Source organism: Rhinolophus sinicus, chromosome 7 (assembly GCF_057876585.1).
Source record: "Rhinolophus sinicus isolate RSI-liver-muscle chromosome 7, RSI-T2T, whole genome shotgun sequence".
Classification (NCBI taxonomy): Eukaryota; Metazoa; Chordata; class Mammalia; order Chiroptera; family Rhinolophidae; genus Rhinolophus; species Rhinolophus sinicus.
The window spans coordinates 49,853,579-49,881,570 of record NC_142507.1 but is presented as its reverse complement, the minus strand read 5'-3'; the positions used below and the strand labels follow the sequence as shown (position 1 = coordinate 49,881,570).

General features: G+C 48.0%; 2 protein-coding genes across 7 annotated transcripts in view; one reads left to right on the top strand and one right to left on the bottom strand.

The window, feature by feature from the left end:
- Nucleotides 1–26,778, top strand: ZNF697 (zinc finger protein 697). Of its 4 annotated transcripts, none has more exons than XM_019730582.3 (3): nucleotides 1–151; nucleotides 20,412–20,691; nucleotides 22,082–26,778. In XM_019730582.3, exons 2-3 carry the CDS (start codon nucleotides 20,448–20,450, stop codon nucleotides 23,503–23,505), a joined length of 1,668 nt encoding a protein of 555 aa, XP_019586141.3. In that variant the 5' UTR covers nucleotides 1–151; nucleotides 20,412–20,447; the 3' UTR covers nucleotides 23,506–26,778. The 4 variants fall into 4 exon arrangements, with proteins under 4 accessions (XP_019586141.3, XP_019586140.3, XP_074175218.2 ...); XM_019730581.3 differs by having other exon boundaries at nucleotides 11–530; XM_074319117.2 differs by lacking the exon at nucleotides 1–151 and adding an exon at nucleotides 571–763.
- HSD3B2 (hydroxy-delta-5-steroid dehydrogenase, 3 beta- and steroid delta-isomerase 2) overlaps nucleotides 25,611–27,992 on the bottom strand; it is a 20,888-nt gene continuing 18,506 nt past the window's right edge. For all 3 annotated transcript variants that reach the window (XM_088799529.1, XM_019730586.3, XM_088799530.1), the window contains one exon: nucleotides 25,611–27,303. The gene's annotated coding sequence lies outside the window, so the exon portion shown is untranslated. The remainder of the gene's footprint in view (nucleotides 27,304–27,992) is intronic.

The window sequence follows — 27,992 nt, the reverse complement described above, 5'->3', positions numbered from 1 at the left end:
GAGTCAGCCGGGCAGCCAGCCAGTCTGCCAGCCAGCCAGCCAGCGGCCGCTGCAGCTGCCACCGCCGCAGCACAAGGGCAGCCGCGCCGCGGCGCGGGGCGCGGGCCGGGAGCTCGGCGCGCTCGCTCCTGGCCGCCCCGCCGCCGCTCAGGTAGGAGCGAGCCTGCGGCTGGGCGACCCCGCTGCCTGGCGATGGGACTGATGCGGACCGGATCCGACCGCTGTGGGAATGGGCGTGCGCCCCTGAGCCGGTGGCGGACCGGCTGGGCGAAGTTGTGCCTCGGAGGCTAGACCGCTGTCTGCTTCCCTGGGACGCAGGGGCCCCGGGTACACGGGGTGCTCTCGTGGCCCCCAAGCCCTGGCTGAGCTCCCACTGGGATCGGTGGCGAGGGGCGGGGAGGAGGAGGCTGAGATGCGAAGGAGGGGGCAGCGCTGAGAGGGAGTCGGACCGTCCCGCCGACCACCGAAGGGGGCATCCGAGACCCTCGGAACAACGAAGCCCAGGGAGGAGCTTGGAAAGCGAGGAGAAGGTGAAGGGCTTTGTGTGCAGCTGCGGACCGGGACCGACTTTGCTCCCCTCGCCTTGTCTGTCCGCGCCCCCAGCCCCACTCGTGTCTGAAGGGGTGGGGGTGGGGGGCTCCCAGGAGGGGCAGCGCGTCATCGTGGGTCCTTGTGAAATGTGTTCTCCCCTTTCTTCTCCGCTCCGTTCTGGCCCGACTCGGATCAGCGCCTTGGGCTGCCATCAGACCGGGCAGATAGCACAGTAAGGATGGGTGGTGGGTGGAGAGAGGTGGGCAGCAGCTCGCCGCCCTGGAGGGGTGGCCGTTTTGCTCTGTAGGCTTCCCAGCCCTAAACATCCCAGGTCGCCTGTGAGTGGGTGGTGGGGCGAATCTGACGCCTTCACCCAGGGAGAGAGCGGGAGCTCAGGACTGAGCGTGGGGGCGTGGGGTGAGGCGCGTGTTGGGAGGAGAGAGCGGTAAGAGGCTGAGCAGAGAGGAAGCAGCAGCCAGGGGCGCTGAGTGTACCTTACGGCCAGGGTCCGTTATGGCCAGGCTTCAGAATCGGATTACCACTTCCTCTGGGGTTTCCCACGATTTTCCTTTTTTCTAACCGGCCCCCTTCCCACAGTAGTGAATCACCCACCCCTTGCTACATAAGCGCTGGGCAGGACGCAATTGGGTGATGTTGTATCCTTGCCCTTAGAGCAGGCCTATTTGTCCTTTAGCTGTAGGGCGACACGAGTATTCTGCATTCCCTACGGCGTTATGCTCCTCCCATGGGACCAGGGTCGTGGTAAAGACGGTAGGATAATAGCAAGTTAATAGTCTTTGAGGAGCTGTGATGGATGAGTGGGCAACTGTGAACACCGCCCAAGTGTTACCGCTGTAACTGAACTCACTTGCCGAAAGGGCCACCATCTCCTTTCTCCCCTCCCCTGTTTTTCACTGCTGTACCCTAGTGTTTTCCTCCGCCTCTCAATCAGCCAGCATATGGGTAGTCCTTTATGTGGAATACACTTTAAAAGCCAAATCAACTTTTAAAAATGTCACTTGGGTGGGAGGCAATGGTACCCAAGAATCACGGTAAGAAGTAGGGCACAGAACGCGGCACCCTATATAAACGTCATAAGGGGTCAACAACATTTTTCACGAGCTTCTCTAGGAGAGGTGAAGCATCTGAAGTGAGATAAAAATGAAGTAAGGAAAACCTAGTTGTCCAGGCTGAGGTCATGAGGATTGTGAAGTAAAAGGGTATGGCTCTGTGAATTTAGGAGATGATTTTCTAGTTGGAACATATTGTGTGTGTGTGTGTGTGTGTTGGAGGCAGAGGTTGTTGTCGGGGGGAAAATTGATGTTAGAAGCTCTTCTGGGCTTCAGAGAAGATGGCACCAGAGTGAACCAAGATGACAGATGGGAAGTCAGGCTATGCTTTACTTGACAGAAAGGAAAACCTAGATGGCCTTCCAAAACGACTGGGGTGAAGGGATGAGGGGAACTAATCAGACTGAGAAAAACCGGTTGATGCAGCTGAATGGGAGTGGTGAGGACCTCCCGGGAGGTTGTCTGGCTAAGGCTGGTGGAGTTGCATCTCGTTTCCTCTCCCTCCCCCCAAAAGCTCTTTGGGTTTCCTCAGATTCTACACGTTCGTCTACTTTCTAGTGCCCAGTTACAGGAAGGAGAATGGGTAAAAGTTGGTTAAAGATGATAAATTAAGGCAAGAAAGATATTGCCTGCTCACGTAGAGTGGGAAAAAAAAAGCTGCAATGTCATCGAGAGGTCTGGAGCGTGAACCTATGTCAATGCCATTTCTTTCGTCTTAAGATCCTTCTTCTCACCCCATTTCCTCCCACCCCACCCCCCTCCCTGCCTGCCACAGGTTTCTTAGTCCCCACAGTGTATTGTTAATGTAATTAACCAAGGAAACTCTTGTTTGGCATTCACATTTCATAATTCAGTGCCCACCTACCTCCATCCTCCCTTGGCCCCTGGCCACCCCGTATTACCTGCCCATTCTTGCAGCACACAGCTCCCCATTCCCAGATGCAACAGGCATTCTTCTGCCTGTATGTCTCCATCAGGATGAACTCCGTGCTTGTTGGGAATCTGTGCACGCCCCTGATTATTTTCTCCAAATCCTGGCCCAGCTGATGGGGCACCCTGGTCGAAATCTTCCCAGACCTCCCAGAATTAATCTCATCCTCATGGTACTTGTATCCTTTGGATGACACACATCTTTGGTCTGCCTTGTGATAGATGTTTATCTTTCTCCCCGTCAAACTGTAAACTCCATGAGGGCAATGACTTCCTTTGCCCTGGGCTTTTACATAGCAGGTACACAAAGGAATGTTTGCTTGAAAAACAGGAGTAAATGAAGGAATGAGTGAAATAATTGAAAGAATGAATACATCTTAATGTATCTCTTGCCTTTACTGTAAAGCCTTTCTTGGAGACCTGTGGGGATTCATTGCAATTGTGAATCTAAAGTATCTGATATATGATAGACTGGAGCGTTTGCTTTTGCTTCTGGATGAAGAGACCCTAAAATGATCTATCAAGGTGTCTGGTAGAAAGACATTCATTACAAGTTTCTAGAATAGGTTCTTGGCCAGCCTAGAATTTCAAACTCTATAGGCAGGGTATACACTGGATTCAATCCCAAGTGGTTGATCAATGCCTTTTGTTATGCTCTTGGACTGAAAAAGGTGACACCTCTCAATTGTGAAGGTGCTTTCTAGAAAGCAGCACTACAAAGGCCAGCCCGCTATTTGCAGCTAGCCACTGACATCCACCATGGTACTTTGATAGCCCAAGCAGTCTACCAGGATTAAAATGTAGCACACAGACATGCAAGACAAATCAGAATCTCAGACTTTCCCCAAAGGCACTGCAGTCTAGTAGTCCCTGATTTATCTCTTGACCAGACAATTTTTCATGCTTCCTTTTTACGTTAGGACAACAGTTACTGTTGATGGAATATATATATATATATATATATATATATATATATATATATATCAACTATTGAATTAGATCTTCTATATGCATTGCCTCATTCTGGTGATTTACACATAATTACTTCCATTCTAAAAAATGAGGAAACGGGCTCAGAGAGAAGTTAAGAAGCTTGCTTGGAGTCCCAGATTCTGAACTGAAGATAGACTGAAATTTAGGTCTCTTGACTCCCACCCCTGTTCACAATGGGTGTATCTTTGCTTTTTGTGGGAGAAAACTGTCACATCTCTATTCCTTCTTCCCCTGAGATCCTCCACTTTCCAGATTTTTCTTTTTACCAGCAACACTATTGGGCTTCTAAATTCATCCCAGTGTATCTCATTCTGAGGCACTGGTTTTCCATAAATCCGTTATTTTTATGCCCTGAAGCTCCCATGGCCGTCAACTGGAAAGACCAGTTCAGAATCCCCAGTAAGACCCTTGGGCACACGACTGTTTTCCAGAATTGTTTTTCATCTTCTCCCAGCCTATGTGAATTCTTTCTGTTCCTCCTTCCAGACCAAATCTTACCCCTTCTAGCTAGACTGTCTTGACACTCCATGCCACACTGAGCCTCTCCCCTAATATTTTGCGTTGTCTGAAATACCTGGGGCTCAGTGTCTTCTTAAGGAAAGTAAACTTGAATAAGGCCCCAGAGGGTGCTGGAATATTTGCATACTTCCCTGCACATGGCAGGAACTGTATGTCTGGGACTGCAACCCAGCATATGGTGAGCTTTCAGGCGCTGCAAGCTGGCGATGAGTAGGTAATGACTAGGAATGCAGAAGCCGTATTTGCATGTTGACAGTTTGTGGGAGAGGAATCAGAGGGGTCATTTTCTAAGTTAATTTTCATCCTTTTCACATGACTGCCACAAGAAGTAAGCACCTTCTGGATATGTGCCAGATTACTGAGTTTCATGCGCTTGACTCATATCGGTGCTGAGTGATTATGGTGTTTTCTTGATTGGGGAGCAAGGGTGGGCCCCTGGCTTCAGTCCCTTCTCCCTTCCTGTCACGCCCACCTTCCACCATATCTTCTTTTTTGTTGGGCTTTTTGTTGTGCATCTGAGAAATTCAGAGGGATTTCCCTGCCTCTGCTGATAGGAAAAGAGGAAAGAAAAGGCAGGGGTGAGGAAAGAAGATAATTCATTCTGTTTTTACCTTTGAGTGGGGTATGGATTTGGGCTTTATGGCATCGTGTCTTAATGGGGATGGTAAAAAGATCAGTGGCCACTCCTCTCTGGGTGGAAAGGCTTTTATCCACCACAAGACTGCACCCATCTCAAGAGGCCGACTGAGTTTTCTTTTTTCCTGACCTTAAGGCTGCATGCACCTCGGTGCTCACACAGGGGTTGTTACCAGTACATGAGTCATTTTAAAGGAGACTAGGATGGTTCTTGGGGTTCCTACATTTGTTCAGTAAGTCATGCGCTGTGCATCTGTAGACTGGCAACTGTGTTCCAACCAGGTGTGCCTGAGGGCCACGTTCAATTCTTCAGGTTCTTCCTGCAGAGGGTAGAGTCTGCTTGGGGCTCTAATTTGCTAAAAATCTGTGTAGTTAAGGGAAAGAGACCCACTTTTATTCAGAGAAGCATTTTCAATATACATTGTCTTCTGAGGGTTTTATCAGGATCTTGTAAGTTAGAAAACAGGAACCCTTCTTTCTGGGTTTTATTAAGAAATGCATGTTTGGTCTCAGTGTCTCAGTGCTGTGCATTTTCTTGTGGTTAGCCCATCTTTGATGCTTGGTGACACTTAGGCAGGGTACTTTAGAAAGAACACATTTCCAATTATTGACCTTTTCCCCCACATCTAGGAACCTTTGAATTCCAAAGAACTCTTCGCCCCTCCCCTCCCCCCCGCCCCCCTCCCCTCCCTTCCCCTCCCCTCCCCTCCTCTCCCCCCCTTTCTTTTAATAAACCCTCAGGTAGGTATTGACAATGATTTCTGGTAGCAGTTGGTGGTTTTGAAAGCAATGGGTTTTTAAGATTATTTCATTAGAATGTAATGTCTGTAAGGCAGAACTGAGCACAATGGGTAGCACATGGTAAGTGCTCAGCAAATATTTGTGGAGTGAATGTGTTATAGTTTTAAATATTTTGTTTTGATTACTTCCTAATATGACAGCACTGGAAATTTTTTACAATGAGGTGTGGCAAAGGGTGTATGCGTATTGGAGGTTCTGTTGCGTACTCACGCCTCCATTGTCGTGCTTCCACAATGTTCTCGAATTTCAAATAGTACCTCAAAATGGTCTTGCGCTCCTCAAACGACAACCGCCATTTTCTGTGTCCTGCCTGTCGCATGGTGACGCCATCTTTTGATTAACGCCATCTTTTGAGCGAACATTGTACTACACTTTGCTACCGTAATTCAATTCAACTTCGAAAAGTAATACATAAGTAACATCTCTCAAAATGTGTATACATTTTTTGGGCATATATCTATATGAACTTTTCCTATCTATTTCTTTGTGGGGAATGTACATGTGCCAGATGTATTTTAATATAAAACCAGTGATCCCAGAAATGAGAAACCAAAGTGTGACGTAAACTTGAAGAAATGCTCCCCTACTTTTTTTTTTTTTTTTTTTTAATAAAGTAAATGTCAGTTGAATTTAACCAGACTGTGGCCACAGCCTGAACTAGCTTGGGTGCAGTTACTATAGGAACCGTTTTTGTCTCCCCACTCCCTCATAGATACCCTTATGTGTATTGATGGTATTAGTAATTTGGCAAATATTCCTATGTAGCATGAACCTTTTTAACAAACTTCTTTAAAAGCCTAATTCTGGACTCTTAAGAAAAGGGGTTTCTAGGCTGATGATTACATCAGGTAAGGAGAGAAATTAAGAACTGCATGCATTTCCTGTCATACTAAGGAAACGAAACAAAACACAAAACACTTGAAAACTGCCAGAGAATAAAATTCCGTCTGAATTGACACTTTTAATGTTAAATACACACAACTTCTGTTTCTCATTGTGTTTCCTGTTGCACCTCTCTCCTCCCCTGCCCCTCCAGCAGCCTCTTATTTAGTCTCATTGCTTTGTCCAGGTTGAATGTTGGTCTTTTTTCATCCATTACTTAATTTCTGTTAGTTCTAGTCCTTTCTTTCCTCCAGGGGTGGGAGAGAAGCAGTTGTCCTAGCAGACGACCAGAGTCCAGTAGCATTTCCCACCATGGACACAAACATAACTCCGTACCACCTCTGTTCTTTGCACAGCTGAACTGAGTGTTAAAAGCTTGGAGTGGAGGGGGGACTCACACAGGATTCTTTGATGCAAACAAGGGCTGTTTGCATCAGATGTCCCTTAGCCAAGGGACATGGGATTCTTTTTTGAGAACATTCTGTTTAACTTTTGAAGCTGATCACTACTTTCTATCACATCTCTCTATTTAGCAGGATAATTAAGATGCTTGGCTCCTGGTGCTGACAGGTAATTGGAACCAGTTAGAAGAACGAGGTTGTTTTTATGGCTCTGCCTTACCTGATGTGATCGGGGCCAGATCACTAGATTTCCTGGTCTGGTTCATCTTTTTCTTTAAAAGAAAGAAACAGAAGTTTAATACCATGTATACGTCCTGTATACATGGGAGAGACCTAGGAGAACTGAGTAACTCCCCTGGTTCATCTTTTTGAGACTGAGAAAGAGAAATAATTATACCTGATTTTAAGCACCAAAGTGAATAAAACCGTATGTTTGCAATAGGAGCTTACATTGGGTAGGGAGGGAGAGCAGACAATAAGATACAAATTCTTAGAACTATGATTATATTTTAAAAACTAACATTAGGCAGGATATGGAAAACACCTGAAAGAGTCCTACAAAGCAAAATAACAGTAATTCTTTGAGTACTTCACAATAGTCCTGTAGAATAGATACAGTTGTTGCCCATTTTACAGATGAGAAAACCAAGACTCACAGAGGTTGAGCAACTTGCTTAAGGTTACAGAGCTAGGTAGAGCCTGGACCCACATACTAGGTGGTCTGGCTCTTGAACCACTCCAAGTATCGCTTCCTTCCTGGGGAGGGGACACTGCATCACAGCTGTTTCTTGAGGAACAGAATGGCAAGAGGAAACACACACACAGGGTGGTGCCTTGTAGGGGATGTAGAGCTTCTTTTTTTTGGCTGGGGTTAGTGGACAGAGGTCAGGGATAGGAAAGAGAGCCTTGGGCTATGTTGTTGAGGACTTGGAGTTTATGTTTCTCTGGAGACTGGCCGAGTCAACAGGCGGTTTCTGAGCAGGAGAAAGTGGAGCGGCAACTCTGTTTTAAGGCTGGTCCAGCAGTGAGTGATATGTATTAGGTTGGTGCAAAAGTAATTGCGGTTTAAAAGGCTAAAAATAATTGAGGGCCGGCTCAGTGGCTCAGGTGGTTGGAGCTCGTGCTCCCAATGCAGAAGGCTGCCAGTTTGATTCCCACGTGGGCCAGTGGGCTCAACCACAAGGTTGCCAGTTCGATTCCTCGAGTCCTGCAAAGGATGGTGGGCTCCGCCCCCTGCAACTAAGATTGAACACTGGCACCTTGAGCTGAGCTGCCGCTGAGCTCCTGGATGGCTCAGTTGGTTGGAATGCGACCTCTCAACCACAAGGTTGCCGGTTCGACTTCCGCAAGGGATGATGGGCTGTGCCCCCTGCAACTAGCAACGGCAAATGGACCTGGAGCTGAGCTGTGCCCTCTACAACTAAGATTGAAAGGACAACAACTTGACTCAGAAAAAGTCCGGAAGTACACACTGTTCCCCAGTAAAGTCCTGTTCCCCTTCCCCCAATAAAAAAAAAAAAAAAAAAAAAAAAAAAAAAATTGATAAAACCGCAGTTACTTTTGCACCAATCTAATAGGTGCATGCGACTGGTAAGAGTGCCTACTGCAGTGATGGTGGCAATGGAAAGAAGAGGAAAGAAGTAAAAGGAAGGACTTGGCAGCTGGTTTGATGGGAAGGGGTGAGGCGGGGTCAAAGTTGACTCCAGGGCTTTGAGCCTGGTGAGTAAGAAAGAGTGGCCTTAACGGAAATAGGCACTGTCGGGAGGAGCTGATTTGTAAGGAAGATTCTGGAAGACAAGGAATGTTTGTTGAATATGACGAGGGCCCAGATACATTACAAACGGAAATTCATTTAGTCTTTACAAGAAGCTTTCAAGGTAACTTGTTTTTTCCATGATAGGGAGGAGGAAACCAAGACTGAAAGAGGAGAAATAACTGTCTTGGGGGCATATGCTGAGTGTGTAAGTGGCAAACTTCTACTTGAAACCAACTGTTGATGCCTTCACATGAGCTTCCCCCCTCTTTCAGCTGCCTCCTGTCTTGTGTCCCATGTGACGTGAAGGGCAGCGCTTCAGAACTGGGGGTGGCTGTTAAGGTTCCTCTGTTGAAATGTTTGGGGCATCCTTAGAATCGTGGATCTGGAGTGCAGGTGAGGGAATTGAGGTGACAGTTTCAAATTTAGGAGGTCTCTGGACAGAGGAGGGGTTTATTTAAAACTAGGGGGAGGGGGCAAAGTGATTGAGGGAAGGGAGCGGGAGAAGAAAAGGTAAACAACCTTTGAAGGTTGACCTGTTTTAGGAGTTAAGAAGAGGAGACAGGGTGGTGTGTGAAATAGGGGAAGGACTAAGACAGACCTGTTTTAGGAGTTAAGAAGAGGAGACAGGGTGGTGTGTGAAATAGGGGAAGGACTAAGACAGAGCCACGTTGTCGTGGATACTAAGGAGAGAATTTGCAAGGGGAGAGTCTCCACAAGATTTCTGCAGTCATTTACTGACTGCCTATGTAGGATATGGAAAGCACTTCACAGTGTTGCTGGTGAGATCAAAGGAGAGGAGACCCCTGGGTTTGGAAGACTGAAAATTACAGCTGATGTGAGCCTGACCCAGTAAATGTTAATGATTCTACCTGCTGAGATGGCTCCTACCTGGGAAGCCCAGGGTTCCCGGGGAAACTGATGTGTGTGTGGTGCTGATGGTGGGTTTTAGCAGCGCTCACTGACTCCTAACCCTCTTCTCCCCCAGTAGCCTGTAAAACTTGCTGGGCCCAAAACTGGCAGAGCAGAAGGAAGTGTAATATAGTTTGATCATTGGTTGTGGGCATTTAAACAGTGATACTGTGGAAGAGAGGGCCTCCCCTTTTCACAAGAGAGTATCATAGTTTGGAAATATGTCTGTAAAGATTCTTTTTAAATGCCATCATCAGAACTAATTCTTCAGGTTGATGTTTCATATGTTTTTTCCCTCTCTAACTCTCATTCTCTGTCTCTCTCTCTCTCTCTCTCTCTCTCTCTCTCTTATGATGACCTTTCTTTCAAATGCTGTACCAAGAACTTGGAATTATTAAATGTTTACCATAACACTCCATTAAGTTGATGCTAATTCAAACGACTGCTTTTTTTTTCTAGCCAACAAAATGTGTTTTCTCTAAGACACATAGTACAATAAACCAAAACCTGTTAAATGAGAGAGACCGTTTTTTGAAAATCACATGAAGTTGAGTTTGAAGAACATTTTCTAGAGGAAAAATAATTAAAAGTACAATAGCAAAAAAGTTAGCAGGAATCTGGAAGAGACCAAGACAAATAGGAAGAAAGGATCTCCCATCAGTGAAATGCTGTCAGTAAAGCCAGAGCACAAAACTCATAAATGTGACAGAATTGGGTGGGAGAGGGTCTGGTGCAGGGGAGATTGAACTTGAAAGGAACCCCGTAACCTGAATGGTAGTTCCTGTTCTGCCACCCACTCCCTACCTTCGTGAGTTCAAATACGGCACTTACCTCCTTTGGTCCTTATTTTCCTTATCTGTAAAATGAAGGAGCCCTTAAAATTTTTTTTCAACAAAAAATGTTGAGATGCTCTCATTATCTGTGGGTATAGTGTGTTCAGCAAAACTGAGCTTGTAGTGGGCTTGCCCCTGTGACCTGACCCACTTTTGCACCACCTCTCACACAGACAGCAAAAAGGTGCAATGGAAAAGGGTGAACTTGAGAAACTGTGTTTGTAGTAATGGGTCGTGTTGGGTGAGAACGGGTGGAGCACCCCTTTACTCGTCGTGAAGTGTGATTGGGGGCTCCTGTGCGGTCGAGTTTTGTGTCACTCCCATAATGCCGTTCTTCATCTGGGTAATTCCATGTTGATTATTTGCAGGCAGGATGACTTCGCTAACACTTTGAAGATTTGTGAGGAATGAGTTGGTGACTTGGGCCAGATTTTAATTTCGTTTCCTTTGAGAAGAGAAGGATTAACTAACAAAAGCATTTTGTGTCCTGGGTAAAGTTATGGCCTGATTAGTGAGCTTTGACTCACTGCCCGAGTAAGCAGCCGATGGGAGCCATAAACCTCAGGGTCAAACTTGTATAAATTAGCTACATCCTGGAGAGGCAGTGGGTTAGAGGCTTGAAGAGCGACTTAACTCCCTCTTCGTGCACTGGCCACGTAACACAAGTGACGAGGAAGTGAAAAGCAGGCGTCCTAATAACGCTGGGAGGCCCAAATCTCCAGTGTGAATATACATCTTAGCCAACCACAGCAGGCTGCGTTGGGCTGAGTAGAAAGGGGATTGGAGCACAAGTTGAGATGCCAGCAATTAGGCTTATGTCTGCCCTTAACTGGCGTATTCATGGCTAACTCATTTAATCTTTCTAGGTCTCTATCTGTAAAATAGGGTGCTAGCGGAGATGAGCAGACTGGATCAGGCAGGGTGCATTTGCAAGGTCCCTCGTTCTGCTCCCTCCCCTATTTGAGATGTACTGATATTTTTGTCTTTGACGCTGCCTGATTTGGGGTTTACTGTCCATATCTTCTTTTCTCCACCAGCACACCAAAAGGTCTCATGGCATGGAGTGGTGAAATTGCTGTTATATCTCCCTTCCCCCAAACCACTCTGGGTGATTTCTGAAATACTATGGTAAGGAATGTATCATGAGTCTTCGCTGGTAGTGGTTTGTAACAGGGTTTTTGTTTTGTTTTTGTGCCATGAATCCTTTCAAAGTCCGAGGGAAAGCTATGGACCTTCTCATCAGGAAAAAGTTTCTACAGACACAGTCACCTAAGATTTCAGAGAATTCATGGACTGTGAAGGCTCTGAGACTAAGAACCTATGCCTAAGAAAAATACCATTATTTAGTCACACCTTTGTCTAGGACTGCTGCTCTCTCCAGGAAATGCTACTACCTAGGAGGTAAAAGGGAACTACGGAACCCACATAGTCTGAGCTTGATGAATGCCGTAGGAACTGGTGGTCAAGCTGTGTGTGACTGAGCCCTGGATACTGCGACCTCCTTCTTGAGACAGATGCATCCCTTCCTGGATGAAAGCCCTGTCCTATGACTGGTTCTGTGCCTCCTAGACTTAACCATGCACCCTGGGCTAACGCGGAAAATATCTGCGAGCTTTTGATTTCCAACATAAAGTGGGAATATGAGAGCTTCAAGCTGTTCTCTTTGTAATGTGGTGTGAGTACATTTGGACAGCATCCTTGGGAGTTTCTCCGAGAAGGACACTGTCTAAATTTCAAAGTTCTCAGTTTGGGCTAGTAAAGTCATGCTGTTCCTGCCAGGGTTCACGGTGCCATAAGTCACTTGTGAGTTGGCTTCCGTTTTATCACCCCAAACCCCTACATTTTTCATCTCCCTAGAAGATCGTTCTGTTGACCGGTCTGTTGGACACTCACATCATTTCACAGTTTGACTTTCCTGGGGATCAGGCATCCTCCCAAAGAGTTGTCACGACCAGGATCCCAGCCATGTTTATTTCCCCTTGCTCTTGAGTGTAGAGTTGTTGAACTAGTGCTGGAAATAAACAAGCACTGGCATTGGGAGCATCCTTCTTTGAGTGCTTTGGAAATATAAAAGTAGATGAAAGTGGAAACAGGATTCTGATTCTATCTTGGATATAACACTTAGTCCTCTAGCTCATAAACATTGAAAATAAGACTCGAAAGCATCAATCGTAAGTTTCTTTAGTCTCTTTACCCCACTGCCTCTCCCCAAATTCCCGTGGGCTCTATTCAGTATTAAGCATTGTAATAATCCTGATTTGGCCTACTTGGTAAAAGCAGGCTAGTCCTTTGGACGTCACTGACATTTTATTGTGATCTGCTCAGAATTTAAATGAATATAATCAACCTTACGTTTCAGGGGAAAAAAATCATTAGATATGTTTTCCATTTTAAAATTTTTATTAGTGAGGCCTCTAGAAAATACAAAAGTAGATCCAGTAGTGTAAGGACACCACATAATGCCACCCCCCCGCTTCGACAGTGGGCAGTACATGGCCATCTTGTTCCATCAGCATCCCTGGCCACTTCCCTTCGTCCTGGAATTCCTGGCACCATTTCAAATGAAGCAAATTCCAGACATACCATTTCACCTATAAATATTGTATTAAGTATCTCTTAAAGATATAAGAACTCCTTGTGACCTTAACCTCAATGCCAACACCTTTTAAAAAGAAGAGAATAATTCCTTAATACTAATTATTGAATCAATATTCACAATCCCCTAATTGCCTTATAACTTGTTTTTGTAGTTTATTTGAATTAGATTCAGTAAGGTCTATACACTGAGGTTGGTTGATTCATCTCAAGTTTTTTGACTTACCGGTGTCCCTACTTTCCCTTTTTTTCTTGCCATTTTTGTCATCATCATTGAGGAAACTGGTTCATGTGTCTCTTACCACTTCCTGGGTTTTGCTGATAATATTATCTAAGAGTAGCACAAGTATGTAATTTTTAAAAAGGTGTTTTTAGGTGTCTGTAAATGTTTCATTTTATGCTGAAAACTAGCTACGGAGTTCAAAATTTAAGTGGAAAATGGAAGCATCAAGTGACGTCTCTACGTGTTTATTCCTGCTTTGTCTTTGATGGAAGACACCTTGGCAGATTATATGCTGGTGTCACTTATCCACTGCTGAAATGGACTGGGCTGGAACACGTCAACCATTTTTCATCAACAATGCCAAACAATTATTTTGGGCAGAAAACTGGAAGAGCCGTTTTTCCTGTTGAATCTGCCGTGGGGAAACTGGGGTGATTGAATGTACGCGCGTGCCTCAAGCCTTTTGATCTCAACACTCCTCTGCCCCTATTTGCTGTGTTGAATATTCTCTTGAGGACTGTCTGCTCCAATGGAAATACCATAGAATTATCTGGGTTGGAAAAGACTTCCTGAGGTCACCTGGCCCCATCTGCTAACCTCAACATGGGATTCCAGCATGAGCTCTCCCAGAACAAAGCTGCTCGTTAACAAGTCCCGTGTCCCACGTGCACCCCATGTGCATTCTAAGTCTGTTTTCTCTTTTGTCCTTCACTGAAATAGGTTATTAAATTGCATCCCTTTCTGCCATGGAGGTGTGTGCTAGATATACACTTGTGCTCTGTACAGACACATGTGTCTGTGTAGATCTTTAGTTAAGATTAATGTTGATTCTTCCCTACTTGCCCTCTACAGTGCATGCACTCTGAGACCCCAGTCATCCATCTGTATATAGTAATGGTTTTTATGAACAACAAGATGTTTTTATGGGTCAATTTTGACGGCTGATGGGATTATCACACACTTTTTTTTATTATGCACTTTTTTTTAGCTACAGCGTGTGTGATGGTTTATTTTATGCGTCAACTTGGCTGGGCCAGTAGGCACAGAGATAATTAGGTCAAACATTCTGGGTGTTTGAGGGACAGGTTTTAGATAAGATTCATATTTAAATGGTTAGATTTTGAGTAAAGCAGATTGCCCTCCCTAGTGTGGATGGGCCTCAGCCAATCAGTTGAAGGCCTGACTAGAACAAAAAGACTGATTCCCCGGAGCTAGAAGGAATCTCCAGCAGATGGCCTTCAGACCAGCATTGCAGCATCAGCTCTCCTGATTCTCCAGCCTTCCAGCTCACCCTGCAGCCTCCAGACTTGCCAGTGTCCATAACTGAGACAATTTCTTGTAACAACTCTCTTTGTATATACACTTCCTATTGGTTCTGTTTCTCTAGAGAACCCAGACAAATAGTGTGCAGAAAAAAAAAAAAAAAAAGGAGACAAGTAAGTATATGCACCAGGTTTATTTGGCTGCCTGGTTTTGAAGTGGTTTTATATTAATGAGATAGAAAGGTCATTGGAGAGACCATCAGAAAAATGAGATTCTGGCCATAACTCTTCTAGCAATCTGCCTTTCAGTCACTGCCTGGTCACTTTCTCTCTCTGGGCCTCAGTTTCCCGTCTGTAGAAGGAGTTTGAGAGAAAGGATAGCCAAGTCTATGATTCCATGAAATACAAACGTGAACATTGGAGCCAGCCGCTGAGGAGGTAGCTGATGATAATTCTGAGGCCTGCCCCGGTGCTGGATAAGAGGAAGTTGAGGATATATACAGGTAGTGCTGCTGCTATGAGCAGAGAAAAAATCGTGGACTGAAGTATCATCTGTGCATCAGGTAGAACATCGCATTGGTTAAGTGTGAAATATGGACGAGTAAGTGTCTGCATGAAAACCTTTGGCTTTTGTGCCTTCTCACCTGAGGGGAGATGGTCTGAGGGCGCTTAGAATCTGTCTCTGCATTGCAGTCATTCTCATTTTGTGCAGCTGTGGGGTGGTGGTGACGGCTTGGCAGCTGGGACAAGATGAGGCCCTCTGGCCAAAGTGAGGGGGCCCCAGCCCAACTAATAGGCAGGAAATGTCTGACCCCAAGGACATTGTGCTATTCTTGGCCACAGAGATTGTAAGGAGTCTCAGACTAGCTCTGGCCAGTGGGGTTGTGAGTTGATTTCTCAGTTTCCTTGGTTTCTCTTTTTTCAACTTGGGCTTCCCTCTCCAGGTAAAAAAGTGGTAACCGCAAGGAGGAAACCATATTATTTCAGCTTCTCCTGTCTGGAGAGTGGTCGGTACTTAGCTGCAGTGATCTTTTGGCTTTCTCTGTCTGAAATGACTGTTCCTCTCATGCAGGAGTCCGCCCCTGGGGAGGCTGGCAGTTTGAGTTGGACCGTCTGGGTGTGGGTCTGGGGAAGTCAGCTGAGGGGAAGTGAGCTGTCCCCTGGGATGGGGACGCGTTCTCCTTGCTCACTGGAGGCATCCCCTGCAGAGGCGGTGAGGTGGATTGCTTTGCTCTTTGGCTTCTTTGTGACCACAGGCTCTCTCACCCGTGAAGAGGCAGGACTCTGATGGCGGTATCTCCTGAGAGGCTAGTTGACTGTTGACCCAGTTGGGGCTGAAGACTGACAAATGATTAACCCCCTGGAATCCCTGCTGAGCCCCCAGTATGGTCATGAGTTCAGCCTTTGGAACCACAGACTTAAATTGTTTTCCAGCCTTCCACCCAGTCGGGTGGCCTCTGTTATGGAAACCCTCCCTTGGGAGAGCCTGGTGCGTAGGGGCCGTGGGAAGTGAGGGAGGCAGCCCGGGCCTGTGGCTGGGAGGCAGGGAGGTAAGGCAGGGGCCGCCAAAGGACTGGAGGACAGGAAAGGAGCGGCGGCCGCAGGAGGCGGAGAGGGAGCCGCTCCTGGCCGGCCGCCTAGCCGCTTCCTTTCCTTGACATGACATCCCTGCCGGCCTGGCTGGCGGCCACCTGGCTGTGGCCGTGGCACATGACCCCCGCTCCGCCGGGGGAGGGGTGCCGAGAGGTTTGCGCTCTGGCTGCCCGCCCCCTGCTGGCCGTTCTGCAGACTGGGGCTGCCAGGTGGGCCCTCCTGGTCCCGGTCGGGCGACATGCCCTAGACCGCTGCCGGTGACTGCTTACGTCTGGAGGAACCGGCGGAATGGGAAATGAATGGGAAATACGGTGGCACAGCCCAGGGACGTGGGGTTGAGCTCTAACTCTACCTGGGAGCTATGTCACCTGGAGCTCAACTTGCTGAGCCAGTTTTCTTCATAAATAAAACTGGGTAGGTGACCCTCACTGAATTATTGGAGGCAAATGAGAGCGACCTACTCAAGTGCAGTGTCGGCTGCCTTGGTCGGTCCAGTGGGAGACCGGCTCACAGCGTCTCAGTCCCCACAGCCATCCCCGGCCAGAAGGTGGCGTGACAGCATGGGGTCCTGTGCAAAATGCCCCGGAGAAAGCCAGCCAGTGGTTTATCTTTTAGGAGGGCGGGGGAGAGCTGTGCGCTGGTCTGCCCCAACCCCTTGACAGCAAGTGAGATTGAATCCATAAAGTGCTGGAGGGTCTTGCTGTTGGAAAGGTTTTACAGGAAGCCCCAGAGGGGCCCATCGGGAGAATGTGCCAATAAAGTCAGGTTAAATTCCAATTCTGTCTCTGCTACTGGCTGCACTTCCCCTTCCCCCACCTCCTTCCCTCCTTCCTTCTCTCCTTCCAACATACACCCTATCATGTTTACTTCCCCTCTTAGCAAGCAACATCTTCAGACTGATGTGATTAGCCTTCTAAATGGGTTGAGTTTGTCTAGAAGGCACTTGAGCATTTATTTTCCTAGTGACTTTATAGGGTAATAAATGTTGCATTACTTTTTTTTGGGTGAGGGTATGGTGTCGGAGGCAGGGACATGAAAATATTGCAAGTTCTAAAAACTAGCGTTTGAGCAGCCCTGGCAGAGTTGGGTGATCCCACCTGAGTCACCCAAGAGAAAGGGTTTGCGGTGGTGGTGGGTGTTAGGGAGTTAACTTGTGGTGCTAGTTGAGGAAGCAAGCTGCCACAGAAAATGTCTAATGAGACCGACCATGGTCTTCCCTGTCATATGACAAGCAAGAAGAGGACTCAGGTATATTCATACCCACCTTCCTCATTGAATGGAAGCTCAGAGGGGACAAATACTCTAAAGTCACACCGCACAGTGGCTGGGCTAGCCCCAAATCAGGGCTCTCCCTAATTCAGTGATTAGAACTAGATGCAGAATTAATCTTGTCTGTCTGACTCCCCCTACTATTACTTCTTTGTCTGTTTCTTTTTTCCCTTACACTTCTGTCCCTTCTTTGGGGAAGAGATCCCTTACAGATGGTCTAAGTCGGGGTTTATTGAACCATGCACCTCACTCAGCTTTACACTTACACTTTCTGTATACAGAATGGGTTATCAGCATCTCCAAACCAATATGGAACTTGGCCTTTTTCCTTTGCCCCAGCTGCCCAATCACAGAAAGGAAAAGTTCTTCCGAACAACCCGCCAGTGTCTGATTAAGAATGTGGGCACTGGAGCTAGACTGCAGGGGTTTGAATCCCTGCTCTGCCACTTAAGATTTGTATGACCTTGAGCTAGCCACTTAACCTCTGTGCCTATGCCCTTGTCTCTAATGTTGAAAATAATACCCTGCTTCGTCGGCTTGTTGTTAAGATTAAACGATGCAAACCCCCTAGAGGTGACCAAGAGATGTTTAACATTTTAATAAATAATCTTCTGGCTTTCCTCTCTGAACCTGTGTATACGTGTGTAACTGTATGTGCTAGTTTGCATGTAGAATAAACACTAAAAGATTGTTTTTAAAGCAACCAGTTTTCATCCAGTAATATAGTATCACGGTGAACTTGAACATGGCAGCCCTAAGTGGGGAACTTAGATTCTGCCTTTCCCTCCGACTCCTCCCTTAAATCTAGAACAGCCATGTTCTTTGCTTGCTAGCACTGGTCTGAGTTATTTCTTGGTTCCCAAGAAATCACACATCACGAAGTCCTCTTGCCTCATTCTTGCGGTGTCTGACGTGCTTTCTAAGAACGTGCTCTGTCCCTCTTAAACAGTCTTCGAGGTGAAACCCTAAGCTTCCCTGCTTCCCGGGGCAGACCCCTAAACCCTGCCCCTCAGGTTAGAGAGCTGCAGTCACTTCTGTGCCATTCTGGGCCCCATATGCTGCCATTTTAGTTTTATGAGTTTCTGGTGACACATTTATTTGATTACTGATGTAAAATTTTTCTTATTGGTCTCAGATTAGCAGAAACCATTGATTAGATCCCTCCCCTTAAGTTTCTCCTCATTCCTCCGCTGCTTTTAGCCACTAACAAACCAATAGGTCACATGTTTGAGGACCTACTCTTGGCGCTCTGACCCCCCACCACTTTCAGTGTATGTTATTACACGGAGACTCAAGAGATATACTTGGCTATAGAGTCTGAGCTACAGAAGGCAAGAGAGTGATGGGTAGAAGTGATTCGGGGTTAACAGTCCCTTGTGGGATAGACCTCTTAAAAGGTTTATAGCTTTAATGGGATTTTCTCCTACAGCGTAATCCCAAGTGTTCTGACCCAGGCATTTTAAACAGTATGCATTCTGAAGGAACTCAAGCTGCATTCCAGGAAACTGTTGACGGACCAATCGGACCAATTGCAGGCACAGCCATTTTCCTACGCTGTTTAAGAGAAGGGCTTGATTTTTCACTCTAATCTAGGGAGTAGAGCATCTCTGAGAAAAAATATGCTACTTAGGGTGACGAGCCTACCAAAATTATGGTGGTGCCGGTGTGTCTTCGAGGTGTGCTGGAATGGCACCAGAACTTAAATAACGTGTGTATTCCACAGTAAAAAGACAAATCACACCTGCAGTCCACATTTAGAGGCTCCCTTCCGCTCCACAGTATTTTCCAAAGTGCTTTTAAATGTTTGCTTCTGACACTCTCCCTGCGAGAAAGGTTACGTAGTATTAGCCACCTTGCACTGATGAGGACACTGATACAGTGAGAGGTTAATTGACTTCCCTTGGGCTGTGGAGTGAGGCTGGCAGAGCTGGCATTCCAGGTTGCTGCCTGTAATTCTGCTTTCCATTTTGAAGTCTCTGCAGAGCCAGGGCCGCCTCAATGGAGGACCCCTCAATGGAGGCAGCAGAAGCTCCCAGCTCAGGAAGGGACTTCTTGCTCAGCCAAATTCTTGCAAGTCCTGTTTGGGGGCTGCCAAGGCAGAGACAGAGCTGGACACTTCAAGGTCTGAGTTCAAAATCGTTGACTGCTTTGTAGCCTTGTGCTAGGCTATTTGAGTGATGGATGGCAGAAGTCAATTATTTTTGGCTCAATTGCTCAGTCTTGGCAGGGGGTCCCTTTAAATTGGAAATTGTAAACCTGACGTCTACAAAAGGTTTTGGAATCAGAGGTTATTTTCTCCTTACAGTTCACATGTTGGCCTCCTCTGTAGAGGGGTTACCGATTATGCCAGGGGCATGCCTGCTCTGTTAGGGGCTCTCCAGTTAAAATATATTTTAAAAGGCAAACTATGCAATAAGACTGTAGGGACGGCCTCTAACTTAGAGGGTCCCTGCAGCTCTTCCACCCACCCCCAACAGACCCACTAAAGCTTGAATTATCTCGGCTGTCTTGCTCACAAGAAAGCATCAGCTCCTCACCACAAAGCCGGGTGGATGCTGCTGAGAGTGAGCTGGTTTTAGAGAAGAAGTTGGCATACTGATGGTTTGGTTATTCTTGTGTCTTGAATGCATTTTTCATCTGGCTTGTTAGATGCCCACTCATTAGCTAAAGTCCTCACAAGATGGCTTTGGGCTCCACGAAGCAAAGCCCCCACCCCCAGCTTTACTGAAGTATAACTGACCAATATAAATTGTACATATTTTGAGGAGAGCAAGCTTTTAATGAGAAGAAGGAATGCATGAAACTTTGAGGCAGCTGAAAAGTTAGCCTTAGGCTAGCGCGGTCTTCCTTTTGAGCTTTTCTCAGCTGTAAAATGGGACTAGTACCATTACCCCACCGTTCAAGCTATACAACCATGTTAATAGAATCTTCCACTTCACAGATGGAAGGTCATATTGTGGTCCAGTGAGAGTTGGCGTGTGGCTTCAGAATAAGCAGTCACTGTGCCTCTGCCACCCAGCCCAGCCTCCTTTGCACTGGGTTCTGTTTCCCTTACAATGTGAGGTGGAGCGGAGATTTGCCATCTGGGGCTTGGAACTCTGTACATTTGATTGGACTGTGCCAGATTTCCATGGAAATCGAAAACTAGACACGATGAGGGGATGAGGCCAGACTGACGTGCCTTTTATCTGTGTTTTGTCTGGAGCAGGGATCCCCGGTTACCTCCCTTGTCTGTTCCTCCCGGATGGAACAAGAAGACCAGCAGGGTGTGTGTGAAGCCCCGGACTCAGAAGGCAAAGGGATGGGCTCCGATTGTGAGAACTCTGAAGACAGGGAAGGGGACCCAGAAGAGAGAGGCGTGGGCTCTAATGCACAGGACACGGAACAGAGAGGTGTCCCCCTGGAGCAGGACGTGGGCTCCAACCCCCAGGACGAAGCTCCACCAGGGGACTCAGAGGAGCGGGAACTAGTGTCTGACGTCTGCACAGGTGAGGACAAAGCTGGAGTTTCCATGGACATTGCCCCACGCACGTGCAAGTCGAGCTCCTCTAGAGTTATAAACAGGGGCAGCCTTCTTGAGAGGGAACTTTCTCAAGGAGACCATTAGGCAGACCCTGTACCATCTTCAGCCTGAGGAACACCCTTCAGTCCTGCCTGAGGTGGGCTGTGCTGGTAAACATGGGTGAAGAGGGTACGCGCCGGCACGGCACTTGCCAGTATCCAGAATACCGCGACAGATGAACACTTGTAACAACACAAGAGGGAACCAACACAGGTAGTATCCAAACCTACCTCATGGGGGGGTTGGGAGCGGTAGATGATTTGCTGCATATAAAGACTCATTAAGGTCAGTGCTGAGCAAACAAGTATTCAGAGGTTTACAGTTACAGTCATCTTGTTTGCAGATAAATAAACTCTGGTAACTGACCTGGTCAGGTGCGTGTCTAGTACCCAGAGTGCCCAAAGCCGCTCTCTGCTCAATCCCTTGGTATTCCTGATCTGGAAAAAAATACATGCTGGGCCTCCGTCTGACTTCGGGCATTCGTTACTTTATCCTGCTCTGTGCGTGCCTTGGGGACAAAAATGAGCTGAAATACCTTCTGGCCAGGGCTGTGAAGTTGCATTCCTTCCGCTGTGACTAGTTCCAGGCTCCCTGCTGCCCTCTCCTGCAAAGCACACAAACACATGCTTTCGCATCTAGTAACTTCCTGGAGGGGCCCCCTCTGCTTGGGGATAAGCAGCAGACTCAGGCAGGTGTGAGGAATGCATCAGCCTCTCAGCTCTAAGCTTTATGCTCACTTCCCCTTTCCCCCCTATATCCCTCCACCCGCCTCAGGTAGTAAAACCCTTAAGCTGGTCCAGGCTGACCAATCACGTTTCTAAAATCAGTCCTGGGCCTGGTTAGGCCAGGTGGTCTTTCCTTGTGGCTGCCTAGAGTATGGTCTTACCTTTTGAGGTCAGAGCCTTGAAAGGCAGAGGGCGCTCTTAGAGTGAGCAGATCTCCTCTGAGCTCCCACAGAGGCCCACCTGGCCCAAACTCGACCATGTCCCGCAGACTGTAAGGACCTCAGACGCTCTGTGAGCGGAGCCCTCGGGGGCAGTGGGTGGGGCCTGGGCCCAGAGACCGTTGCCAGCCAAGGAGGCAGGTAAGTGAGCTTTTCCCAGGTTTTGGAACTCGCTCTTCTTTAGACTTTCCCCAGGAGGTACCAGGTAGGAAAGAGGCTGGAATCGTGGGGACCTTGGAGAGTGACGTTGACAGTTCTCCCGAGAGAGGATTGATTAATTCGTGGCCCACACACTTTGAGGCTGACTTCCTCTGGGTTTATACCTTTCGAGCGCCAGGTATAGTCCACCCCATTGCCACCTTTTCTGTTGCAGAGGGGCTGCTGAGTGACGAAGAAGGGATGGCTTTCCGTGAGGATGACGACGACCAGTCTGCTGTAGCTGAGGTGGCCATGTTCCCAGGACTGTCTGAGTCCGACAGCATATCCCGGAGCCCCGGAGAAGAGGAGGAGGAGGAGGAGAGCGCCGGGGAGAACCGGCTCGAGGAGGAAGAGGAGCAGCCGCCCCCGCCCGTGCTTCCCTGGAGGCGGCACCTCTCCCTGGGGAGTCGGCACCGGGGTGACAAGCCGGCCCACCGCCGCTTCCGCCGGCTCCACCACCCCATGGCCATGGACCTCGGGGAGCTGGACAACCTGATGGCCAGCATCATGGACGCGCCCACCATCTGCCCCGACTGCGGGGAGAGCTTCAGCCCCGGCGCCGCCTTCCTGCAGCACCAGCGCATGCACCGCCTGGCGGAGGCGGCCGCGGCGGCCAGCCTGGAGCCCTTCGGCCTGGCGGGCGAGTGCGGGGCGGTGGTGGGCATGGTGGGCGTGGGCGTGGGCGTGGCGGGGGACTTCGGGGCGGGGCCTGCGCTGGCCCGGCCCCCGCGCGAGAAGCCGTTCCACTGCGGCGAGTGCGGCAAGGGCTTCAGCCGCAACACCTACCTGACCAACCACCTGCGCCTGCACACGGGCGAGCGGCCCAACCTGTGCGCCGACTGCGGCAAGAGCTTCAGCTGGCGCGCCGACCTGCTCAAGCACCGGCGGCTGCACACGGGCGAGAAGCCCTACCCGTGCCCCGAGTGCGGCGAGGCCTTCAGCCTCAGCTCACACCTGCTGAGCCACCGGCGCGCACACGCGGCCGCCAGCGGTGCGGGGCCGGCGGCGCTGCGGCCCTTCGCCTGCGGCGAGTGCGGCAAGGGCTTCGTGCGCCGCTCGCACCTGGCCAACCACCAGCGCATCCACACGGGCGAGAAGCCGCACGGCTGCGGCGAGTGCGGCAAGCGCTTCAGCTGGCGCTCGGACCTGGTGAAGCACCAGCGCGTGCACACGGGCGAGAAGCCCTACATGTGCTCCGAGTGCGGCGAGAGCTTCAGCGTCAGCTCGCACCTGTTCACGCACAAGCGCACGCACTCGGGCGAGCGGCCCTACGTGTGCCGCGAGTGCGGGAAGGGCTTCGGCCGCAACTCGCATCTGGTCAACCACCTGCGCGTGCACACCGGCGAGAAGCCTTTCCGCTGCGGCCAGTGCGACAAGCGCTTCAGCGACTTCTCCACGCTCACGCAGCACCAGCGCACGCACACGGGAGAGAAGCCCTACACGTGCATCGAGTGCGGCAAGAGCTTCATCCAGAGCTCGCACTTGATCCGGCACCGCCGCATCCATACCGGCAACAAGCCGCATAAGTGCTCGGGCTGCGGCAAGGGCTTCCGCTACAAAACGCACCTGGCACAGCACCAGAAGCTGCAGCTGTGCTAGGGCTGGGCCCCAGGAGGCTGCCCTCCCCTCCCCCGCCAGGAGCATGTGGGGAGTACATGTCCTGGGGGGAGACCCTATAGAAAGAAATGGGGAGCGGCGGGAGGGACAATCGGAGAGTGACGGGAGCCTTTTGCTATTAGGGGGCCCTGAAGGGGAGGGCTGAGTAAGAATTGTTCTTCTGGGGTGCTATATATGTTGCCTGTCTCCTCCCCAACGAAGAAATGTTTGGGAGATGTGTTTGAGCGCGGTGACTTCCTCAGATACACGCCGTAAGAGCAGGCACTTGGAGGACCTGGAGGAAGGGGAGGTAGGGGGTGGGAGGGAACAGGATGGCAGGTAATAGCGTAGGTTGGGCTGTGATGGGCTGTGGGAATCAGAGGAGAGGGTGTGGTTGGGGTGAGGGTTATGGGGTAAAATAAAAGGCGGGTGTGAATAACTATCCTGGTCCCACCAGGTGTTAAAGCCACTGTTTGCCCTGTCCCCTCACGTCAGCTATAGTCCTTGGAAAAGTCGAGGAACCTTGTCCGTCCTATTGGAGAGGATATATTGTATGCTTGTCCCTTCCTTTCTCTGAGCCACAGTTAGCTGCTATTTTGAGGCATCCAGGGGAAACTGGGCAGAAAAGCTACACACCCTCATTTCAAGGATGAAACCTTGGAGGTTTACAAATTCATAACTGTTTTTCAGATCTGGGAACCCTGGTCCTGCTCCTGGTTCTTTTCTACTTCCTTTGAAATATTCCAGCTTCCTGCTGGGTCATGGTGGTCTGTGTGGGTGAGCAGACCCCAGCCGCCAGTGTCAGGTGTGTGCCAGGCTCCGGGTTTTCTTTCAGGTCTCACTTGGGACCTTTTACGTGAAGGGAAATGGAACAATCTTAGCTATGTGTGACTTTCCCAGGTCAGCTGGGTGCTTGTTTGAAGTGAACCTGGGACCAGCAGCAGCAGTTGCTCCAGCGATCTGCTGCAAAAGTCACCAGCTCAGAGTTTTACTGGCCTTTATGTGAGAAACACAGGAAAACAAAAGGTCCCATGTTGGGGTGGAAGGCTCCTTTGTTTCATTTGCCTTCGCTTTGTATCTGTGTATCCCTCTCCCTCGGTAGCGATGGAGGAGATCACCGAACCCCCACCTCCACCCATATTGACCTGGGCTCTGATCTGACTAGAAATTTTCTTTTTCCTACACACAGTAGAGGGAGGCACAGTAGAAAGCTCCAGGCTTTACACAAGGAGGGCACAAGCGAGGAGAAGTGAGAATGCAAAGTTGCCAAAAGCACAAGCCATGGATGGTTTCTGGTGGTTCTATAAATGCCAAACTAGCACTTTTGTATTTGTAAAGTGCTTTATACTTTTTAACGATTGTTAGTTGTTCCTCACACCTTTGTGAGGTAAATCAGTATTAGGGCCCATCTTAGTGAAGGCCTGGGGACAGGCGTTGCAGCAGGCTATTCTGAAGAGAGGCTGGTAACAGTGTGGGGAGGTGTGGTCTGATCTTTTGTCTCTCCAGCTCAGCTGCTAGGAAGGCTTACCTGTTGTGATTTATATAATCAAATAAAAACACTGAAAATTCGTATGCTTGATGGAAAACTTAAGGCTAGTCTAGAAGGTCCAAAGATGTCCTTGTTGACAAAGCTGGTCTTTGTCACCTAATTAGGGTGTCCTAGGTGTGTTCCATTTCTAGTAGGGGGCTATAGTTAGATGACACTTGTATAGATTTCAGTTACCTGTGCTGAAAACTCCTTCCCTAGGTTAGCCTTTAGACGTTAGAGTTACGGAAAGCAGTATTGTTTTCTCCACGAGCGAGTGTTACCCTGTACTTTTCCTGGAAGCATCTTCACAAACTGTGGGACACACTTGAAGGAAAAAGACAAAACCCAACTACAAGATTGTTTTTACAGTTTAGCCAATCTGTGGATGCCAGTAATTGATACTTGGTCAGTTCTATTCTAGCACAGAATCTCTTTGGGGACTGTAGAAAAGCATGTTTTTGTCATTATAAAAACACTTAAAAAAAAATCCTGAGACCTCTGGGTTTGTATCATGCTTGTTGATCTTGCCCTCTTAATCAGTTTACTGCTATTCACAAATTCAAATAGATTTTCAAAATAATTGTTTTGGAAGACACTAATTCCTTTTTATTTTCTTTTAGTTGAGAGTAGTACTAGAAAAGCAAGTGACCATTATTTATTCTGAATTTTGTAGTCTGAATACAAAGTGTGTAAGACTCACCTGAAAATAATGTAACCAATTTATAGGTAACCTTATTCCTGTTTTTCATGCACATCTACCTCTTCCAGCTGTTTTGAGTTCTTTAAGTCTGTGCCTATGAAATCTCATTGAACTTTCGATTCCTCATGGGTTGACTATCCACTTGATGGGTTATTTGGCTTTTTGCTGCCATTGCACAGTGTGGTCTGCATCAAATACGTTACATATTAGCAGCTCTGGAGAACGTTCAGTTGAAACTAATGTATAATAATTTAGCGGCAGTAGAAATCTTTGGATTTCATTGGCGCCTCATTCTTTCTGTTACTGTGGCTGAGAGTTGGCTACTAGGTCAGTAGCCCTTCCGTGAGCAAACCCATTAGCAGAAGGAAACAGTCCAACCATCAACACCTACTCTCATGGTACATCTAAAATGTGATTCCATTTTGCTTACAATTCTTCAGGGAACATACCTGCATTAAGTGAGGTTACATGCATTCAGGAGGTGGTTTCTTGTAGTTAGTTTTAGAATACTAGTATTTCTGGTTCATTCTTCAAAACGTTACTCTAAAGACTCCTTCCCCCAACTCATGAATGATAGCGGAGGCAAGTGTATCATTTGTTTCCTGGGAGTTTGGTCAAGTGCAGGCTGCCCTTCACCGAGCAAAACCTGGGGCAGAGTAAATCGGGTGAATGGCTTAAATCTTGAGCTCCGAGTTGGAAGGAGAAGACGACATATTAACCCCGTGAGCCATGTGGTCTCTTCAAGATCAAGAGGCTGTGCATATGTGAAAAGTACAAATGAAGAACCTGTATTCACAGACAATCTGAGCTGTGTTTCTGAAGTTTGTGCACATTTTCCTTCACTGTAATGTTATTTGACAGCTGTGTGTTAAAATCGTGAATAATTTAATGATCCTAAGAGTAACAGGTTTTGTGTGAGCGTGTGCTTGTGTATGTGAGAATTGCCTTATTTTCAGGTTGTTTTATTTAATGATGGTTGCCTGGACAGTATTCTAGTGTTCAGCAACCAATATCGAATATTTGTCATTAAATCCTTATCAGTCTTTTACCATGTCCTGCTTTCTTCATTTGTCACTCATTAAATGGTCACTCAGTTCAGTCTGTGGAAGCTGTGCTCTGGTAGGACAGGGGTCAGCAAATCACCACATCCAGCCTGCTTGTTTTGGTAAAGAAAACCGTATTGCAATACAGTCAAACCCAGGCAGCCCAGCTTACATACTGTCCGTGGCTGCTTCTGAACTGCAGTTTAGTAGTGGTGACAGAGGCCCATGGCCCACAGTCCTCTGATCGTTATCTGGTTCTTTACAGAAGTTTGCTGACGCCTGTTAGAAATGTCCAAGGGGATTCTCCATCATCCTGAGATCGGCTGATGTCTAACCAGTAATTCGCCCCAAGTGCTTTTGCACTCGTGTGGCTCGGAGACGCTGGGAATGTGTTAATGTTTTGCCATTGGTGTCAATTTCCAAAGAGCTTGTGTCTTCATTCCTTGTAAGGACCCGTCTGTGGGGAGTTTGGGCTGTGGACGGGGAAGGAAGGACATTATGGAAAAGCAGTCTTGGGTCCCATCTCGAATCTATAAAAAAAAAAGTCTTCCTGAATCACATAACAAAGTATTTTCTTTCCCCCAGTTCTCAGAAATGTAACTTGACAGCTACTGATAACACTGTACGGAACTTATCAGCCAGACTGGCCTTGGCTGAAAGTATTTCTTAGCTAGCCTCTGCCCAACCTCGTGGAAACAATGAGACAGCTGTTTGTAAGGAAGGGATTCACAAGAAACAGAAAAGAGGAAGCATACAAAGCACCTTATTTTCTTTCAATGACCACAACTGCCTCCTTGTATGACAGTCCACGAGCCCTCTCTCTGCTGAGCAGGGACACTGGTGGGTCCCAGTCCTGGAAGGAGGCCCTCAGTACTGGGATTACAACTGTCCTTCCCAAGCAGCCAGCAGTCCAGCTCCTGGTCCCTGGGAAAACTACAGGTGTCCCCTGGGAAACTATCTTAAACCAAGTATTTGCCCTGTGGGGACAGACAGCAGTGTGCTGCATCTTCTGGGCCACACTGAGAGGGGACACTGAGCCAGAACCACCGTTAGAACAGGCATCAATCCATGTGAGCGATGCCTGGTCTAGTCACCTTGGAATTTCTAAGGCTTGGTTAGCTTAAGACAGGTTTTCTTAGCCTTAAGTGCACAGTAGAATTACCTGGAGAGCTTTAAAAACGCAAAAAACTGCTCAGAGATTGAGTAATGGGTCTGGGGT

Coding starts and splice junctions, on each gene's coding strand:
- ZNF697 (XM_088799528.1), top strand. CDS start 15,690: ATGATTAACCCCCTGGAATCCCTGCTGAGCCCCCAGTATGGTCATGAG. Junction 15,831..20,411: donor CCCTCCCTTGGGAGAGCCTG/GTGCGTAGGGGC, acceptor TGTCTGGAGCAG/GGATCCCCGGTTACCTCCCT. Junction 20,692..22,081: donor AGTGTCTGACGTCTGCACAG/GTGAGGACAAAG, acceptor TTTCTGTTGCAG/AGGGGCTGCTGAGTGACGAA.